Genomic DNA, 20,418 nt, shown 5'->3' with positions numbered 1-20,418 from the left:
AGGGACAGGAGGAGAGGGAACGGCCTCCAGCTGGGCCAGGGGAGGCTCAGGTGGGACAGCAGCAGGAATTTCTGCCTGGAAAGGGTGGTCAGGCCCTGGCAGGGGCTGCCCAGGGAGGTTTGGAGTGCCCAGCCCTGGAGGTGTCCAAGGCAGGCCTGGAGTGGCACTCAGTGCTCTGGGCTGGGGACAGGGTGGGGATGGGGCACAGGGGGATCCATGGGCTGGGAGGGCTTTCCCAACCCACACAATTCCATGATTCCAGTATTGCTGCTGATATGTGTAACCAGACCCTTCTCATGCTCCCACAAAGACACTGTGCTCCAGGACCACTGTTTAACCAACAACTGAGCAAATCAATGACAAGAGCCTTCCACTGCAGCTGCCTTTAAGAGGGATGGCCCAGCCTTGTCCATCAGAGTCTGGAGCAGATCCAAGTGTGGATCTCAGTGCCATGACTCCCTCTGTGCCCAGCAGAGCATGTCCTGTGAGCCCCTCTTCTTCCTGCAGCCAGGGTGTGTCCAGCAGCACCAGCTATCCAGGCAATTCCTGCCACATACACTACCCTAACAGTCTGGGATAAACTGGCTGGACTCAGAGCTTTGTGCTGGAAGGGACCTTAAAGCCCATCCAGTTCCACCAAGGGCCACCTTCCTCTAGACCACGCTTCTCAAAGCCCTGTCCCGCCCTCACTGATCTTAAGGATCGTTCCCACCCTTAGGGATGCCGTGACTGCCCTCTGTCTGCTGGGCACACCCAGGGAGCCATTCCCAGCTTGCAGCCCCCCGAGGGTGACTCACCGTGTCTGCTGGGAGCTGTCCTGGGCAAACCTGGCCGTGGCCGGGAGCAGCCGCTCGGCGCAGGGTTTGGGGCCGGCCAGGATGCGCTCGGGGCCCAGGCGCTCCACGAGGTCCGACAGGTGCTGGGCTGTGCATCTCCTCACGGCAGAGTGCAGGTGGCTGAGGGGACAGCAGCGCTCAGGGACAGCTCGGGCAGGGGCTGCACACAGCGCTCCCTGCCCACCGCACTCCCAGGGCAGGCACACTGTGGAGGGGCTGGGGGGCACCTCGGAGCCAAAACTGAATAAAGCATTGACTATTCTAGTTCTGCTGACTTCTAAAGATCCTGCACAAGTCTAATGGCCCCTGTTTTGTCAAAAATAAACAGCTGTGCTGATGAAAACCAGAAAAAAAACCCAGAATCAGCTTTCAAACTCATGCAGCTAATGAGCCTTTTATGTAAATCCTGCTGTCCCTGCTGATCCCACTTGTGTTCAAGAACACAGGTCTGAAAACTCAAACCTCTCCAATCTTATATTAGGATTGAAAATTCTCCTTTGAGGGCAGTTTCTAACTCCGGCTGCACGTTCTGAGGGGACAACAAGAGCTGTGAGGCTGAGACCTCACTCCACGCAGCAAACAAGGCCCTGCTCCCCAGGGATGGCCCTGCCCATGGAAACCAGCTGGAAAGCTTTTTGTGTGCACAAACACCTAAACACGTTCATACAGATAAGAAATAGGTTTGTAAATTCCTGAAGTGAAACTCCTTTCAGCCCTAGCCCTGGAATCATGCTCCTTGATCAAGCAGCTGCTCAGAGGTGAGTTCCCAGCAGTGGTGCAGTGTCTTTAGAGCAGCCCCTCCCAAAAGCAAACAACACTGGGTTGAATTATTCATAGAATAGTTACAAATTATTATCAAAATTACAGAATTCCAGACTGCTTTAGGTTGGGAGGGACCTTAAGCCCATCTCATTCCACCCCCTGCCATGGGCAGGGACACCTTCCACTAGCACAGGGTGCTCCAGCCTGGCCTGGGACACTCCCAGGGCTGGGACATCCATCCCAAGGCTGATTTTTGCCTTTCAGTTTAAAGCCCCGGGTAACTGCAGTGGGGCTGTCAGGAGACTGAATCCACACATTCCACAAATACCAGCTTCCCCTTCCCAGGAAATAAAGGAGGAACTAAAACATTTTAATCATGACTAGCTGTGAGGATTTGGAGCTGTGCAGGAAGCCCAAGGACTGATTTAGAATGGAGCACCTGAATCATGGCAAGAGGAGAAATGCAGCCTGTGAAATGTCACCAAGTGGTGACAGACAGCAGATTAAGCACCAGAGCTTGATTGAAGTATTGATGGTCAGTGAATGAGAAAAGAAAGGGAAAACAGACTGAAGAGGGCAAGGGGAAGAAGGGAATCAACTCCTGCTACAGCCTGAGGGGAGCTCAGGCCGGGAGCAAAGCAGGCAGGCAGAAAGGGAGGCTCGTGTCTGAGGGGCTCCAGAAAGGAACAGCCACCACCACTGGAAAGGAAGTTAAAATGCAGACACAAAGGCTTGAACCAGCTCAGTGTAGCGAGGAACAGGAAACCAAGCAAGCTACTTGCAGCTAGAGAACTGTAAGTTATAAATCAGCTTTCTGAATAAAGAGGGGTGCTGAAATCTGGGCAAACCAGCATTTGGTTGCAGAGCAAATGCGAAATAAGAGTGTTACGTGAGCTTTACTAAGCAAAGCAAAACAGCAGCTTCCTAGAAATACTGCAGTAACAGCAAATAAAGTTACTGAGGTAGTGCAAAATGGCCAGAAAACACACCAAGCTCCAAAATCAACCTCTCACATAAAGCACAGAAAGGAACAGGGGGGCTTTTATCCCAACAAATATTGCCCTGGGTAGAGATTTACCAGAGCTGGCTTTTCCAGTTCCTGTCCATTTTATTTTTGATTTTCTTTCAAAAAGCCCATATAAATTGACTCTATTCACAAGCAATTTCTTTATAAAATCTGCGTAGGAATTACCTTTGCCCTCCATTTATAAGAGAACAAAGTGCACGTGCTGGAGTCACATTATTAACCATGGCCTTCAGTGCCTTGTCTACCTCTTCCCTTATAAAAGTGTTGGATTCCCCAGCTTTGTGCAAAAGGACTTTGACTGCATTATCTAGTTCTTGGTCCATGCTCTTTTTCAGGTGGGTGAACAAATCCCCTAAACACACCACAGCAGCTCGAGAAACACCTGAGCGTAAATTCTTGACCTGCACACAGGAAAGACCCAAAAAAACAATGAATAATGGTGATAAAATAGACTTCAACATAAACAAAGCTCCGTGTTCCCCTTTGTCATTTTTAAGAAATGTTAAAAGCAACGGAGAAATAAATGTTTAACTTGATTCACAATGGGTTAGAATTAAAATAGATACCCATAAAAATGTTATAAAGTTACAATCTACATGCTTTCAGTCTCTTCTGAGACTGTGTAGCAGAGGAAAACTCACCACAGCTGAACACAACAGTTCACTTCAGAGAGCTATAAAATACACATATACACACACATATAGCCAGTGGAATGTTCTGATAGGAAAATTTAACCTCTTGAGCCACAGCCAAGCTTGTTTCGTGGAGCTTTGCAGTCAGAACAGGGGCATGGTAGGCAGACAAGCACCTGACAAAGTTCAGACCCTCAATTTTCTTCTCCCTGGGTGCACAAAAAATACTATTTCAAGTCCAAACCACTTGCAAATTTTCATGACAATATTAAAATTCTAAGGAATCAAACAGCAAACAAATTGGACTGTAGAATAAAGCTATGAGTTATGGAATCATGGAGTTATGGAATGGGTTGGAAGGGACTATCTCTCCACCCCCCTGTCCTAGACAGGGACACCTTCCACCAGCCCAGGGTGCTCCAGCCTGGCCTTGGACACTTCCAGGGATCCAGGGGCAGCCACAGCTTCTCTGGGCAACCTGTGCCAGGGCCTGCCCACCCTCCCAGGGAAGAAATAATGTAGGAAACCCTTTCCAAGAGAGACTATTTCAGCCCAGCAGTCTCAGCTGTGTCCCACAGTTCTGTTCCCAGCTTGCACTGGTGGCAATTAAAGGATCTCTTCCCTCCCCCAAATCAAAAGAAGCAGCACTGGAACCACATTCCAGAGGGAGAAAGCACCAAGAAGGGGCTTCTGTTCCACAGAAGGCACCGGGAAGGTGTTGGTGGGGCCTCTCCAGAAGAGTCCTTGAACTCAGACACCTGTACAAGCCCCTGAAGGCTCAGTGTAAGCTGCAGCTGGGCTGCAAACCCCCCTTCTCTGCTGTGTCACTGCCAGCCCCCTCACCCTCTGTGACTCAGCCCCTCTGGCTGAGATTGGAAAGCAGTTCCCCCCTGAGCCGCTCCCACAGCCCCCCAGGTTGCTGTGCACCCACCAGTCATTGTCAGCCAGCAGTGCCAGGGCCTCTGCCAGGGCAGTGTCGGGCCTGGGGAAGGGCTGCAGCTCCGAGGGGTCCAGCACCTCGGGGCTGGGCGTCACCGCCGGGCCCTGCTCCTTGGGCCGGCCCCGCGGGCACAGGCACGGCTCATCTGCAGGGCACAACACGCACAGGCAGTGACAGCTCCCGAGGACTCCAGTCACCCAAAGAGCAGGAAATGAGAACCCTGAGGTACAGATGGCTCTGCAGGCAGCAGGCTTTCCGAGAGACACGCAATCCTGGAATGGCTTGGGTGGGAAGGCACCTCAAAGCCCACCCAGTGCCACCCCTGCCATGGGCAGGGACACCTCCCACCAGCCCAGGGTGCTCCCACCTGGCCTTGGACACTTCCAGGGATGGGATATCCCCCCAAGGATTTGGTTTCATTCATATAAATTAATTTTTTTGCACACAGCCACCACCACAGTCACAAACACATATGCAGTGGATTGTTTGGTGTAAAAATGATGCCCAGTGTGCTGAAACACAACCTCTAAGAGCCTCCTGAGAAATTCTGGAGACCCTGGAGCACCTCGGAGCTTCTACTCTCAGAGCCTTTCTACTGCACATCTTAAAGGCAACTCAGTGCCCAAACAGACCAAGAAATGATTTTTCTGGGGACAGAAGGGACTCCACTTGTCATTAATACATTACATTACTCAAGTTGCTGAACAGATAAAACCCCTCTGATGTTTCAAACACCTTCCTAACAGATTAGAGGGGAAATATGATGAGTGGAATCCCCAGTGATGAATTAAATCCCCTCCACCACCACAGTATTGATGCTCCAGAGCACCTCAGGACTGTCCACTGCACAAATAAACTGCATTTTGGAGCTCTCCCACTCCACACACCCAAATTTTACTGTCCCAGCTTACCAGGATCCAGCAAGGGGGAACACTTTGACCTCTTCAAACTGGATGCTCTTCTGAGAGAAGGATTCAAGGCCACATTTTCTAAGGACAAAGATCCGTTTCTTGGTGATGTTAAAATATCCCCATAGAGATTAAACCCTAGAAACGTCCAAATTACAACAGCGACAAAGCAGAACAAGTTAAAAACCACTATTTCCACTCCTAATGCCCATTCCAGCAGCTTTTAACAGTGGGTATTCATTTAGGACAAACCCTCATCCTCACTTTCTGCTGTCAGTCTCTCTGGTTCACTCATACTCAGTCTAAGCCCTTCCCAAGGGATTTCTTCCTTCCCCTCCAGGTCTTTGCCTTCCTGATGCTCTTTATGATTGAGTTCTTTTTTTTCTTCTTTTCTCCTCCTCCTCAGCTTATCCTGGGCAGATTTTGACATGGTCACTTTTATCTGCAAAAAAATCATGCACAAGTTACCCAATAGCTCATCCCCCAGTTCCTGATGTTGGTAAGGTCAGCATGCAAAACATTTCCACCGGTGTGAGCTGACCCTACTCCCTCTCGTGTTTATGACCCTTCTTGCTCCTCAGGAATCGCAGCAACTTTCAACACATTCCTCCCTTAACTCCTTCTAATTTGACCCCCCTTGAGGAGTCACATCTTCAGTGGAAATCAGAAAATTCAGACACTTTTTATCAATAACTTTGAGTTTTAGTCATCTTAAAATGTTATTTTAAAGGCCTGCAGAACAACTTGTGAGTTTCATTTCCCACTTCACTCAGATAAACCTTGCTCCATTTACAGACATTAACAGTATTTAACAAACAGCAGAGTATGGGCAGATATTCAGATAGTTTGTAAAATACCCTATGAATGGAGTTTAATTTCACTACTGGAGAAAACAAGACCTGATCCAACCCAGCCCATCCCTCCTTCCACATCTCCATGTGCTGTGGGAGTCAGAGGATGTTTTCCAGCTCCATTCCCTCCTGCTGCCCTTCTGCAGAGATTTCTGAGCTAAGTGGGAAGCTTCTGACAGGGCAATTGTAAAATATCCAGGGGGAACCAAGAGGAAAATGAGGGAGCAGCAGCTGGATGGCCGTGGCTGTTTAATGGAACTCCTGTTCCCAGGACACAGAGACTGTGGCTGTGTCCAGCTGCATTCACACCTCGAAAAGCAGGATGAGATGGCATCCCAGCCCTGCAGTTCTCACCTGTCTGTCATTCTCAGCATGGAAATGGGAAGCACTGTTCTGCTGGAGGCTTCTCCCCAGGGTCCCTGGGGATGGCTCAGTGTCCTCTCTGACACCCTGGTCATCTCCGTTGGCCACACACGGCATGGACTGGCTGTGAGCTCGGGCAGGGGGGCTCCCAAAAACACCTGGAAGGCAGAGCAGGGGATCACAGATGGTTTGGCTTGGAAGGGACGTTAAAGCTCATCCAGTTCCATTCCTCTGTCATGAATGGAATTGTCTGTCCAGGAACTGTAACCCTTTCCAGAACAGTTCTTCACATTCCCATTAAACTGGGAATTGTTCACCATCTAAAACCTTGGATGGAGTTTATTTTTCTCCCACTCTCTAAAGGCACGTTTTCCCTCAGTTTAGGAACTCAGTGAGACACAGAAGGTAGTTTTGGTTCTGTCATACCTTTACCAACAACCACCACGGTCTCTCCAGGCAAGAAACCCAAATCGTCCATCGGTGCAAAACCAGACACAGAATCTGCAAGGCCTGGAAGGAGAAACATCACACCCTGTAAATCATGTCTGTGCTTTGGGACATGTTCATGACCTTTTAGAAGAATAAAATATCTTAAGTGATCACTTTCTTGAACCAGTATATTGTCAAGTTGCTGAAGCCAACAGGATTTATTAAATACTCCTGCGAAGGATCTTCCTATCACACTGACACGAGCCCTCTGGAGCCAGGCTGGGAGAGCTGGGGGGGTCACCTGGAGAAGAGAAGGATCCAGGGAGACCTGAGAGCCCCTTGCAGGGCCTAAAGGGGCTCCAGGAGAGCTGGAGAGGGACTGGGGACAAGGGATGGAAGGACAGGACACAGGGAATGGCTTCCCACTGCCAGAGGGCAGGGACAGATGGGATATTGGGAAGAAATTGCTGGCTGGGAGGGTGAGGAGGAGTTGGAATGGAATTCCTAGAGAAGCTGTGGCTGCCCCTGGATCCCTGGAAGTGTCCAAGGCCAGGTTGGAGCACCCTGGGCTGGTGGAAGGTGTCCCTGCCCATGCCAGGGGTGGCACTGGATAGGTTTTAAGGTCCCTCCAATCCAAACCATCCTGGGATTCCGTGACCTTATCAGGCTGTCAGCCCTTCCCTCCCAGCAGGGCCAGGGCCTGATTAACTGGCTCAATAAGCAAAATAAATGTGCTGCTCATTATTTTACACTGAAGGTCAACTCCTCACAAAGGTCTTTTCATCCAGGGAATGCAAAACCATTTACCACAGCATGGACTGCCATGGACAGGCAGGATTTGCTCTCTGACTATGCCATTCCTTGGGAAGCCCATGTCCTAATGCATCCTGTGCACACAGCTCCCCCAGTTCCTTTCCCCCACTCAGCTGAATCCAAACTGATTGAACACAAACAGTCACAAGTTTGTGCCCACGGCAGGAATCTGCACAATTCACTGTCAGGGTAGAACTCAACAGCCCCACTGAACCTCAGCTTCCCAGCAGGAACTGAACTGCTTGCAAGCCTGGAGCTCCTTCGCACCTGAGCACCACCAGAACCCCAGTCTGACCCCAAAGCACCCAGAAATGACCTTTTCTCAAGCACTGAAGGGGCATGAGCTCATGGAACAAGCCAGAATAGCCACATCAAGTGGCCTCTGTGTCCCCTCTGCCAAGAACACACCTGTGCTGGAGCGATGCTCTGCCACGGCTGGGGCTCTGCTCCTCGCTGGAGATGCTTTGGCAGGATGGGATTTGCTGCCAAGCAGTGGAAAGGTGTCTGACCTGTTCAAATAAACACAGTTTATACGTACCATTCTAGGCAGAACCCAGCTAAAAACACTTTATAGCAACAACAACAATAGATTTCAGTTTCTCCCTGGACAAACATTTCCAGTATTTCTACAAATGTCCACACTTGGTTGGAAAGAAAAATGAATCCAGTAGGAATTATTTGATGAGCAGGTCCATTATGAAGAACATAATGAAGACAACCCTTAGGAGGAAAGCTTACACCAGGAATAAATTTGGGATACATTCAAAAAGTAAGGAATTGTTTGGCCTGGGGATTGGTGATGCTGATTCCAGCCTGGCAAAGGAGAGTGACCAAATCCATCTGTCACTCCCAGGTTTGAGCTGTTCCCAGCTGTTCCTGTTTACCAGGAAAATGCTGTTATCTACAAGAACAACTAACATTTCCTTTTTTTTAATGATTCTATGAATATTAAAGATGATTCAGCCCAGAGCTCTGTGGCCAGCTGGGTGAGGGCACAGGGCAACAGCAGCTGCTCCATGTCCTACTGGGGCTAAAATACACAAATAAGTTCTCCATTTTAAGATCCAAAGGAGGGTCCATGCTCCAGGAACGTCACTAATACCATATCCAGCTCCCATGGCAGTTATCAGGAGATAAACCAAACCATTCCAAAAGCAAACACACCAAACCCCCACATTCTTGCTGCCCAAACACAGAGATTTTGTGAACAGACAAGGCCAACTTATTCCAGTGCTCACAAACCACCATCTGAGCTAAACTCTCTGGCATTTTTATGAACATTCCAAAGCTTTCAGTGTCATCTGGAATGGACCCTGTCACTTCTCCAAAGCCAGTCTCACTGCCTCTCCTCCCTGCTAGGCCAGCATTCCTGGCTGTGTGGATCCTGTAAAACATGAACCTCAGCCTCGTGGCCACGGCCTGCTGGACAGGGCAGGGCCTTGCCTGGCACAGCAGGACACACAGGAGTTTACAGCCCTGACTTTTGAGGTGCTCCAGCACTTTAATGTGGTATTTTAAACACTATTTATAAAACTGTGACTCAGCAGTGATGTATATAGGGAAGGGATGTAAATATAAACTGGTTCTGAGCTCACAACTGTGAAAACCTTCTGTTTGTGAATCATTCCAGCCTCAAAAACCTTTCCTTTTTTATTCCCTCTCCTTCTTTCTGCTCTATTAATACAGTGGTGTGTCAGTTATATGGAAGGGAGGGTTGGAACTGGGTGATCTTTAAGGTCCCTTCCAACCCAAACCATTCCAGGATTCTATGATTCTATATAAAGATATATTTAGTACACACACAGAAAAAAGGTATCTTCAGATCAAACCTACAAACAGCTTTATCACTGGCCCTGAGACTGGCAAATTCCTGAGAAACTTCTTTATTTCATTAAAAAATAGTTTATAGTGCTCATAACCAACTGGGTTACTGCCCTTTACAATGTGTCATCAGGCAACTTCTATTTAAAAGAGCTCTGTGAAAGCATTTTAAATTAACAATTATCTGTCAGCAATAAAAGAGAAACAGTCCTTGTTCACAATAAGAAACATCCACATTGTCTTGCTCTTCTCACAGAACCCAACCCATTCCTTCTTCAATTTCCAGGCCAGTCTTATCCTTGCTCTTAACTCGTTCTCCTCCTCCCTCCCCTGCTCAGCCACGGGTCACGTCCCATCTGCAAAGTCTTCATCAAATATTTACTTCCCCTGGCAGTGCCTCCCTGCCCTGGGCTACTATGGGAACTCCTTCACCTTGAAAGCCAGAAAAAAAATGGAATAACCTAATTATGCAACTCTTGCAGTTTTAGATAACAAAATCATTCACAACGAGAAAGATCAAGCTGTTAAGCCAAGGAATTTTATATAAAAGCCATATAATTCACTATTATTATTTCCCCAAGAGCAGCAGAGCCTGTGTGAGGGCTGACAGCTGAGGTAACAGAGTGGCACTCACATCACTCTCCTCCGGGGCAGGCTGGGCACGGGGGAGGGCAGGGAGTCCTGGCTGTAAATGCCGCTCTCGCTGGGGGAGGAGCCCTGCGAGGGGCAGTCCCCAGACACGTCCAGCTTGGCTGCAGGGTCGGGGCTCTCCAGGTCGGCAAAGCTGCTGCTCAGCTGGGCCCTCTTCTTGGCCGCGCTGTTCCGCAGGGAGCGCAGAGAGTTCTGCATCTGCACGGCAGGGAGAGGTGACAGGGGGAGCACTGCCCGGGGAGAAGCCAAGAGCTAAATAAAGCACATTTCTGAGTGCCCACTCCAATCCTCGAGGCCCTGCTGGCCAGCGTGACCACCACTTGCACGAGTAATGCCCGATAAACAAGCCCTTGGGAGGCATTTTACTCTGCAAGAGTAATTATCCTGCAAGCAAATGCAGCTTCCTAAGGATGCTGCATCCCAGCTGCACTTCCCAAGGCACCGGGACACATTCCTGCAAAAATACACCACCTGCTCTACCTGTTCTCACAGACCCAAGGAAGGGTTTGAGGGCTCACAGCACACACAGTGGCACACCCAGCAAATCTGCACAACACAGGGTCACAGAACCAGGGAATGGTTTGGGCTGGAAGGGCCTGAAAGCCCCTCCAGTTCCAGGGACAGGGACACCTCCACTCGCCCAGGTTGCTCCAAGCCCCGTCCAACCCGGCCTTGGCCCCTTCCAGGGATGGGGCAGCACTGTTAGGAGTGTTTTACCACATTTACACCCACCTCTTGCTGGTCCACCTCCTCAGCATCCATGTGCAGCCGTGCCAGCCCCGCTGCCAGCTCCCTGCCCCGCTGGCCCAGGCAGGAGCCCTCGCTGTCCTCGCTGTCCCTGTGCCCTGTGCCGCCCGCGTGTGGGATGGGGGGCACGGGCAGGCCCCGCCGGCCGGGGGGGGCTCTCACTGCCCTGGCCTTCAGCTGCAGGGGGGGCTTGTCCAGCACCTTCTCCCCTGGGAACACACGGGAAGCTGTCAGGGGGGCACCCACAGCCCCGGGGCACGCTTCCCACCTCAGCCACACCCCAGAACTGCTTCTGCCACCAAATGAGCGTTCAGAACACAGCTGGGCAGCCCCAGGTACCAATTTATTCCACTTCCACCGTCTCCTTCCTTTAAGAAAGTATAAACTAATGTTTCATGCCTGTGCATACCAACACAGAACCACAGAATCACAGAACAGCCTGAGCTGGAAGGGACTCACATAGAATCATAGAATCATAGAATCATAGAATAGATTGGGTTGGAAAAGACCTCCAAGATCATCAAGTCCAACCCCTGATCCAGCTCCAATTACTTTATCATGGCAATAAGGGCCACATCCAATCTCTGCTTAAAAACCTCCAGGGATGGTGAATCCACCACCTCTCTGGGTAGGCCGTTCCAATGCCTGATTACCCTCTCTGTAAAGAATTTCTTCCTAACATCTAACCTAAACCTCCCCTGGCAGAGCGATCATCCAAGCCCACCTCCTGGCCCTTTAGTCCCTTTAAAAAGTAATTACCTTTCCTAATGAACAACAAAAGACCCACGCCCTAAGAAACTCACCTGTAATTCTGTAACAACACAGTCACTCAAAAAAAAAAAAAAAAAAAAAAAAAAAAAAAAAAAAAAAAAAAAAAAAAAAAAAAAAAAAAAAAAAAAAAAAAAAAAAAAAAAAAAAAAAAAAAAAAAAAAAAAAAAAAAAAAAAAAAAAAAAAAAAAAAAAAAAAAAAAAAAAAAAAAAAAAAAAAAAAAAAAAAAAAAATTGAAATGCATATGGAAAACATAGAGAAAATCAGCAAGGGACAACCACATCTACAAAATAAAGGCACATTCCATGGACAGGTGAATCCCAAAGCATTGTTAGGGATTTTCTACACATGCACACAATATGGGTCTCAAAGAAGATGACATTTCAAACATTTGATGTGGAAGCTGCTACTTTGTTTACAGGAGCCTCCTGAGTGATTAGGAGTCAATTTAAACTAAACAAAGAGTAGAGATATTTTTAACCTAAAATAAGGTTGCCTTTAGTAAGAGTTTGAAAAAAATCAGCTAAATTGTTTAAGCAACTGTAATTAAATAATGTTACAACTATTCAAGCTTATTGGTAAGGTTCACCAATGTGTAGATGAGGACTCCAGACAGGATCAGAGCACAAACATCATGTGAGTGTGAACTGGGATGAAACCAGCCCCAGTTCTGCTCATGGGAGATGCAGCTGTTTGTAGCCAGGTTTTAACAAGCTGTTCTGAGTGGGGGCAGTCTGGTATGGCCATCCCAAATGCAATTCCTTCTCAAGGAAGGTGTCCCTGCCCATGGCTGAGCTCTGAGGTCCCTTCCAACCCAAACCAATCTGTGATTCCATGATTCAAGTGCAAGACAAAGAGCATGAGTAACAATTTCCTTGCCCCTGTATTCATCAGGGTGTTAACAGCAGCAGGTGTTTCTTCCTGGCTGTCTCTAGAAGTGCTCGATTTTGGGGGCTGGTTTGATTTTCCTCCGAGGACAGCCCTTCCCCTGGCACAGCAGGGCTGAGAAAAGCAGAGCTGAAGCACAGGGTGCTCTGTGGCAAAAGCCTCGTTTTTAGGAGAAGCCTGCAGGGATGTGAGCAGGGCAGCTGTAAATCCCCCCATTCCTGGCACTGCCTCCTTCCCTCTCACCTGTCACTGGGGGTTTTCTGTCCACTGCTTGAAATCCCTCAAAATCCATCCCCCAAGCTTCTTTTCATTCCACTGAGAACGTTCCTACCTGCGCTGTCTCCTGGCTTTTGGCTGAGCAGCTGTCTCTGGGAGCCAGGCTGGGGCAGCCCCTGGAAGCTTTTGCGAGGCCAGGAGTTGGAGAGGCTCGTGGGACTGTCCTGGGCCTTGCCTGGGGATGCAGCTGGAGAGGAGAGGTGCTTGGGGCTGTTCCTGGGGGAGGACAGGGGGCAGGAGGGCAGGATGAAGGTGCCCTGGCTGGCACTGAGGCCTTGGAAGGACATGGTGGGCTCTGCCTGAGTGCAAAACCCTCTCTGCGTCTTGCTGGAAAAATTCAGGCTGGAGGAAACTGGGCAAAGGAAAAGAGAACAATATTGGTGACAATCAGCTCTTATGATAATAATAATTTACAATTAAATAGTGCACCACAAAAATAATTCACAGTGAAATATCACACCATAACAATTTACAAGGAAACAATACACCATAAAAATCTGCAATTAAATAATACACCACAATAAGTTATACTGAAAGAATGCACTATAAAAATAACTTTAAATTAAATAACACACCATAGTAATAATTTGCAGTGCAGTGATACACCGTCTAGACTGTCAAAGCCTGAAGGTTTTACCCAAGCAGGCAAATCAGGTACCTTCACTTTGCACTTTGCACTGCCCCTCCAAATGTGAGTTTAAGCCTTAAACTATTTCTCAGGCTTGTTTTAGAGAACTATATTTAAAACAAAAGGATGACACAAGTAGATCACAGTTCTGGTTCCCTTACAGAAAAGGTGGTCCTGTAACACCCTGATAGTCAAACATCAAAGGTGGGAGCTGTAAATGAACCACTAATGAAAATACAAAGGAGGAGGCACAAATATGCCTGAACAGGGCCTGGAAAAGCTTTCAGTAACAGTTTTTATTTCTTAAGGCAGCAAAGAAATGAAGAGACAATTGCAGAGTGCCATGCCCTGACTCAGGACACTGTCACAGCCCACAAACCTTTGTCCTGCTGACAGTTGTTGAGTCCCCACAACTGTAACTCCGAGTCCACACTGCCATCCTTCCCACGTGCCTGGGGGTATCCAAGTGTTCCGTGCTTCCCTGGATTCTGGGGCTGCTGAGAGTCCATAGCACCTTCCAGGAGCAAACACAGACGACGAGGTCAGAAACACATGGAGTTCAGCAAAGAATGCACAACAACATTTCCTGGTGAATTAGGACTCTGTAGCTCAGAGTGTAAAATCCAAATACACTGAGAGTACTTCATTCCAGAGTCTCCAAGCAACCCCCTAATACAGCTCAGAGGGAAAAAGGGAAAGGACTGGCTGTTCCTCCAGGGCCCTGCTCCAACTGGGAATTGTAAGGGGGCAAAAGAAACCCCCAAACAATCCCCTCTTTGAGTATGTGACAATAAAGGGAAGCAAACACCTAAAAACCCCAGAACACAGCGAGGGAGCAAACTTGGCAAGGCCTCAGGGCTGCTCAGAAAGGGCCACGGGGAGAGGGTAAATCAGGTCTGGTCTTGCCCAGGCTCTTCAGGAGCCTTTTGGCCACTGAAACACCAGAATGGCTGGGTCTGTTCTGCACGGGCAGCTCAAACCCTCCCTGCTCACACTCACCAGCACAAACGGAAGAATTCCCAGAGTTCACTTCCACACCGCTCTGCAATAAAGTCCTGGAAGCTCTTTTTCTGTTAAAAAATAACTCCTCACTGGCTGGGACTCCTTGGGGGGGCTGGATCTTTGGGGAGTGAAGGAAATCATTGGATGCAGAGAACTGGGGGGAGAGGAGAACAAGCTGTGTGTGAAAGGAAAGCTCATTTCCCTGCCCTGGGCAAACAGCAGGGCACAAACAGCACTGCTAAATGCAAAACTTCTTGGTAAAGGTTCTCTGCTCCCAGATATTCAAATACTTGAAGCATCAGAAAGCATTTTAGTCATTTTCCAGGTCTTTAAATAAAACAGCTTAGCATTATTCATACACTGAGGGGGAAAAAAAAAAGTAAAATAAACTGGTAGAGAACTGCACTATGTTAAGAATTAAATTTTAAAAATTAAATTTTGAGGTTTGTTTGTTTGTTTTCTTTTTTTTTTTTTTTTTTTTTTTACCATAAATGTTGACATTTTGAATTACGTACATTACATGTGGGAGTGGTTCAACAGAAAACAAAATCCCAGAGTGGAACTTGAGCTGTGCAAACCTCAGGTTTAGCCTAAAAGCTGGGCCTGGGGATATCAGCAGCTTGCACTGAGAACTGGGCAAGGGTAAGGGGAAAATCTCAGTAGCAGCAGTATTTAGCAAGGAAGAGATCATGCCTTAAATGAAGGTTCCTGATTTAATTAGTAACATCAGTGATTTCCATCATCTCCAGGCTGCATTTCCTCTGCTCTCCCCTTTCACAGAGGAGGCTGCACAAGGAGAACTCTGAGCAGAAATGGAAATATTTATTCAGTGTTGGAAAAAAAAGCACCATGTTCAGCCTGAAAACTCCTTTATTCACATCCTGCTTTGTGAATGGGGGACTTGTGCTCTAACACCTACATAACACATGAATTTATTAAAATAGTTATTTTTCATTTCACTGAACGTTTCAGTTCACCACAAAAATGGGATTCTCTGACTGGGAACTTCACAGAAACTCTTGGAATACGAAAGTGCAGTTCTCCATGAGCCCCCAATTCCATGATCTCCCCAATCCATAGCCTGGCCCACACAGTGCGAGTTGTTTTGGACAGGGAGAGACCCCCAGAACAGCTCCCAGCTCTGCCAAACCTTCCCTGCTCCAGGAGAAACCTCAGGGGGAGTTCACAGATTGTCCTCAAAGTTCAATGTGTGGGTCAGACAAACAGCAGCCAAAGGCTCAGGGCCAGCACCTTTAAAGGGTTTCATTAATTTCACAAAATAAAGCACAGAACTTCAAACCTGGGAGGAGAACCACAAGCACACACTAATTGTGTTTAAGTCCTTGTAACATTTACTCTGTCACCCAGAAAAATAGGATTGGTTATGGAATACAGACAATATTAAATAATTAGTTAAATCATTAAGTTTCAACAAAATCTTTACGTCCTTTCTAGGTAAAGAAGAGACACAAGATACACACCCAAGCCAAGAGAAATTCCACCCCCATATCCTGCCAACAAGAAGAAAAACAAACCTCATAATTCAAACTTTTTAATTACATATTCCTCATTCTACTCCCTCTGAGACTGTTCCCGTTAAAAATGGAAAATGAACTCACATGAGGTACCTGCTGGCAGTAAATAAACACGTGAAGCAGGAACTGGCCTGGTTTTCCACTCAGGGCTTTGGAAGCCAAGCAGTTCCCAGAGGGAGCTGAGCTCCAAGGTCCACAGCTGTGTGGACACTGGTTCTTGGGGGAAACCCTTCCCTGGCCTGGGAGGGGGTTTGTGGTTGACAAAAACGGCCACAATTTTATCTTGCCTTCCAAACCCATGCTCTGATTGACTGCCAGCACTTCCCAGGCTCCCATGGGATTGGTGTCCAAGTCTCCAGCCCGAGGAACCCTCAGCAAACCCCCCAAAATGCCCCATTAAATCCCCTCCCTGAGAGCCAAAGCTGCTTAACCAGCCTGCAGGGATTAACTCTCACTGCAGTATTTTAGGAGGAGTGCTTAAAGCACAGCAGGCTCTGAGGGACACCAGGATCCCTCCACACAGGGGACACGGAACAGCAGGGGAATGGGGACGGGGTTTGTTCCCGGTTATCCCAGTCGGGATAGAAGAGATGGAGCCTCGGCATTCCTGCCCCTGGGATCACGTTACAGAGTTAGAGCAGATGAGAGTTCTGAAGGGAATGTGGGATTGCTTGCAGCATTCCTGGACTCACTGCTGTGACCCCTCCTGGATGGCAGGGCTGGGAAACCACTGGAGGACCAGGAGGTTTGGTCACAGCAGGACGAGAGATGTTTCATCAAGAATCCAGTTTAACAGCACTGACAGAATCATGGAATCATGGAATGCTTTGGCTTGGAACGACCTAAAGTTGATCTCATTCTACCCCCTCCAATGGGCAAGGACATCTCCCAGTATCCCAGGCTGATCCAAGCCCCGTCCATCCTGGCCTTGGACACTTCCAGGGATGGAGAATCCACAACTCTCTGGAGAAGCTGCCAAGCCCTTGGAGTCCCTGTGCTTTATCTACCCTTTATTTTTAGTACACATTAACTTACACATGTTTTACTTCACATCTTATCTGATCAGGAAAGTCTAGACGTGGCCTTGGACAGCCACTGTGTAACATGACCCTAAAAACCCTGGCAGGAAAACAGCTTTAAACATTAAACTCCTTCCATGCATCCCTTCAGCCACAGAATGAGCCCAAAAGTTAATTTTTAAGCAAATTCATTTCAAAGGAATGTCTGAATTAATAATTAATATTTGAAATGTCAAGTCAAGTACCAGAATTCCACGCATGATAAATGAATTTACCTCACTGAAGGGAGTTAAGGGGAGACCCAGGGCTGCCTTCCCACACACACTGATTCCTGGCTGCCCCCAGCACAGGAGCTTTATTTACACAGCTCGTGGCCATCTCAGCTCAGAAGGGCTGTCCCAAGGACAGGGAATTCTTGGGAAGGAAATCTTGGCTGGGAGGGTGGGCAGGCCCTGGCACAGGTTGCCCAGAGAAGCTGTGGCTGCCCCTGGATCCCTGGAAGTGTCCAAGGCCAGGCTGGAGCACCCTGGGCAGGTGGAAGGTGTCCCTGCCCATGGCAGGGGTTTGAAATATGATCTTCAAGGTCCCTTCCAACCCAAATATTCCATGATTCTATGATTGACACCAGCTCTAAATGCACTTTACATATCAACAAAACAGAATCCATCAGTGACTTGCTGATCTCTCTCTCTCTCCAGGGTTGGAAACTTGGGGCACTCCTCCCACTTGGCAGGATAAACACAACCACAACACAACCACGTGTACAAAAGGTTAATTTCTGTTAGAAAAGGACCATCTCCAGAGCACTTTCCCCATTCTGAGTTCCAGCCAGGCTCTGGTGCCTGTGTTAACTTGCTTTGTGTTCAGAAACCACAGAGAGCAGCACACAGGGCTCAGCCCAGGCTGCCTGGAGAGCACTGGCAGCTGATATTTCTGCAAGCTGTCTTAATTAATACTGCAGAACTGCTTCAAAAAGAGAAGCCCTCTCGCTCCAGAGGTGTTTCCTACGGATCTTGGTGTCCAGGCCCTGTTTGTAGACACTCCAAAGGAGCTCAGCTGCCTGATTCATCAACCCAAAAAGACACAGATCTCTTTAGGGGCCTGAATTAAAGGTAACAAACACCAAGGAAGGGATGAGCACGTCTGCATTCAGGTCTAGACATGAAGGCTGAGGTTCTACAGTACAGAAACATTAACTCACGTTTATTTATGCTCACAGTTTCCCAACAGCCTGGTCGCAGAGGAGCACTCACTGTCTGTGACATCAGCCAGCACAGCAACAAGTTACCAAGCAACTGGGAATTAAATTCTCACTACGTAAACGTGGCAGGAGGAATCTCCTCTGCACAGCCTTTGATTTCCTGGGATCTCTTTGCTTCAGTTCAGTCTCAGGAGACAAATCAAATGTGTCCACTTATAAAAACCCCAACCACCACAGAAACCACACCACACACAGAAACCTCACGTGGGGGTTGTATCCAAAACGTGTCCCAGCACCACTGCCAAAGGCAAAGCCACCTGGACAATATTCCAGAGACTCCTTCCCTTTCCAGCTGCTGACTGGCTAAGTGATCAAATCAAAACTCCATCAGAATTGCTATTCCAGCCTGACCTACAATTTTCCTAGTGGGATCAGCCTGAGAAGCAAGAGCCACCCGGGCACTTGGCATCCTCCAGGTTTATCCCAGGGCAGTCAAAGAGCCCTGGCTCAGCCCCATCCAGAGCCTGAGCTGAAGGAGCAGGCCAGTTCTCCCCCAAACAACAGTCAGGCAGGTGCTCTCAAACACAAATATACGAACAAAGGCTGTGTTTTCCCCACTCTTGTGCTCATTCCCTGGAGTTCACCTGTCACTGCTGACATGCCAGAGCTATGACACAGTGGTCAGGCCTACGAAGTGCCTCAGGGAGCCCAGTAACTTCAACAATTACGTGTATTTCTTTTTAATAAATGATAAATTGTTTGGTTAAATCTGACAAAAGGAACTGCCAAACTTGCCCTCCCAGACCGATGTGAGGGTACAGATCCTTCCACATAAATCAGCCATCCCTCCCAAATATCTGCCACTTAACAAGCCTCTGACAACTTTCCAACCTCCCCTTGGAAAGGGTGAGCGATGCCGGGGGGTTCCATACCTGCTCCACACCCTTCGGCAACGGCATCCTGACCGCCGAGCCACCTTCCCCGTCTCCAGCCAGCTCGCTTTCCCACGGCAGCTTGTTCTTCCCTCTGCCGGCGCTCAGGACCCTCCTGGGGCTCACCGCTTGCTCGGCACAGCTGGAGCCGGGGCCGTGCAGCGCCTCTTCCCCGGCGGGGCACCCGCAGCGAGCGCTCTGCGTCCCGCTGCCCATCAGCAGCCACTCGGTGTCGGCGCCGGGGGGGTGGCAGCGCCCGCGGCAGCGCCCGGCGGAGGGCAGGGGCAGCGCGTACTCCACACAGCCCTGCTCGCCCAGCCTGGGCAGCGCCTTCCTGGCCAGCCGCGCCTGCAGGGCGAGCAGGGCCCCCGCGCCGCCCGCCCGCATCTCCGCGGCGCCCACGGCCCCGAGCAGCTCCTGCGTGCGGCCGGAGCCCATGGCCGCGGCCAGCGCCGCCAGCGCCTCCAGCGCGGCGTGCCGGACACGGCGCTTCGAGTCCAGCAGCGCGGGCGCCAGCGCGGCCGCCAGCCGGGGCAGGTCCAGCTGCTCGCCGGGGTAGGTGAGCAGCGCGGCCGTGCAGGTGTTGAGCAGCTCCTCGCGGAGCCGGGCGCTGCGGTGGCGCAGCAGCCGCTCCTGCAGCAGCAGGCGCAGCACGGCCCGCGGCCCCGCGGCGCCCATGAGGCGCAGCAGCAGCCGGGCGCCGTCCCTGCGCATCGCGGGCTGCGTGTCCCCCAGCGCCCGCGCCGCCGCGGCCACCAGCGGCCCGAGCACGGCGGGCAGCCTCGGCCCGAGCCGCAGCGCCAGCAGCCGCGCCGCCTCCAGCGCGCCCCGCGCCACCGCGAAGTTGGGGTCGCGCAGCAGCGCGTCCAGCAGCGCGATCAGCCCGCGCAGCGCGGCGGCGGGCGCGGCGCTCAGAGCGGCCGGGCTGCAGCCCTCCAGCGCCCGCCGCAGCTGCTCCACCGCCTGGGCGCGCCGCCGGTAGTCCCGCCGGTCCAGCAGCCGCGCACGGAGCTCGGCGGGCACCAGCGGCAGCTCCGCGCGGCCGGCCGGGGGCCAGTCCTCCGCGTCCCGCGGCGGGTCGAGCGGCTCCGAGCCCCGAGCGGCGCCGGGGAGCTCCGTGTGCCCCGGGCCCTCCTGCGGGCCGGGGGGCTCCGCGTCCCTCGCATCCCGCCGCGGGTGGAGCGGCGCCGTGCCGGGGCCCTCCCGAGCGGGGCCGGCGGGCTCCGTGTGCCCCGAGCCCTCACGCGGGTCGGGGGGCTCCGCACTCTCCTCAGCGGGGCCGGGGGATTCCGTGCCCGGAGCCTCCGAGGCGCGGCCGCGGCCCCGCGGTCCGTGAGGGCTGGATGCGGGTGCCGATGCCGGTCCGTGTCCCGGTGCCGATCTCGGTC

General features: G+C 50.4%; 1 protein-coding gene across 1 annotated transcript in view; it reads right to left on the bottom strand.

Moving 5' to 3' along the window:
• Nucleotides 1–20,418, bottom strand: part of TOGARAM1 (TOG array regulator of axonemal microtubules 1) — a 34,053-nt gene that overhangs the window by 5,442 nt on the left and 8,193 nt on the right. Inside the window, exons 2-16 of the mRNA XM_027905721.1 lie at nucleotides 19,031–20,369; nucleotides 14,341–14,497; nucleotides 13,721–13,855; nucleotides 12,769–13,065; nucleotides 10,766–10,989; nucleotides 10,017–10,231; nucleotides 7,970–8,070; nucleotides 6,746–6,829; nucleotides 6,311–6,477; nucleotides 5,370–5,547; nucleotides 5,109–5,243; nucleotides 4,189–4,342; nucleotides 3,361–3,466; nucleotides 2,791–3,026; nucleotides 798–956 (exon numbers count right to left, since the gene is read on the bottom strand). Of these exons, the coding sequence (XP_027761522.1) occupies nucleotides 798–956; nucleotides 2,791–3,026; nucleotides 3,361–3,466; nucleotides 4,189–4,342; nucleotides 5,109–5,243; nucleotides 5,370–5,547; nucleotides 6,311–6,477; nucleotides 6,746–6,829; nucleotides 7,970–8,070; nucleotides 10,017–10,231; nucleotides 10,766–10,989; nucleotides 12,769–13,065; nucleotides 13,721–13,855; nucleotides 14,341–14,497; nucleotides 19,031–20,369 (3,687 nt within the window). The remainder of the gene's footprint in view (nucleotides 1–797; nucleotides 957–2,790; nucleotides 3,027–3,360; nucleotides 3,467–4,188; nucleotides 4,343–5,108; nucleotides 5,244–5,369; nucleotides 5,548–6,310; nucleotides 6,478–6,745; nucleotides 6,830–7,969; nucleotides 8,071–10,016; nucleotides 10,232–10,765; nucleotides 10,990–12,768; nucleotides 13,066–13,720; nucleotides 13,856–14,340; nucleotides 14,498–19,030; nucleotides 20,370–20,418) is intronic.

This window comes from Empidonax traillii, unplaced genomic scaffold (genome assembly GCF_003031625.1).
Source record: "Empidonax traillii isolate 1590-97213 ecotype Southwest subspecies unplaced genomic scaffold, ASM303162v1 scaffold1198:size232379, whole genome shotgun sequence".
NCBI lineage: Eukaryota > Metazoa > Chordata > Aves > Passeriformes > Tyrannidae > Empidonax > Empidonax traillii.
Note: the sequence above shows the minus strand (reverse complement) of the source record. Positions and strands in the feature narration are given on the sequence as shown.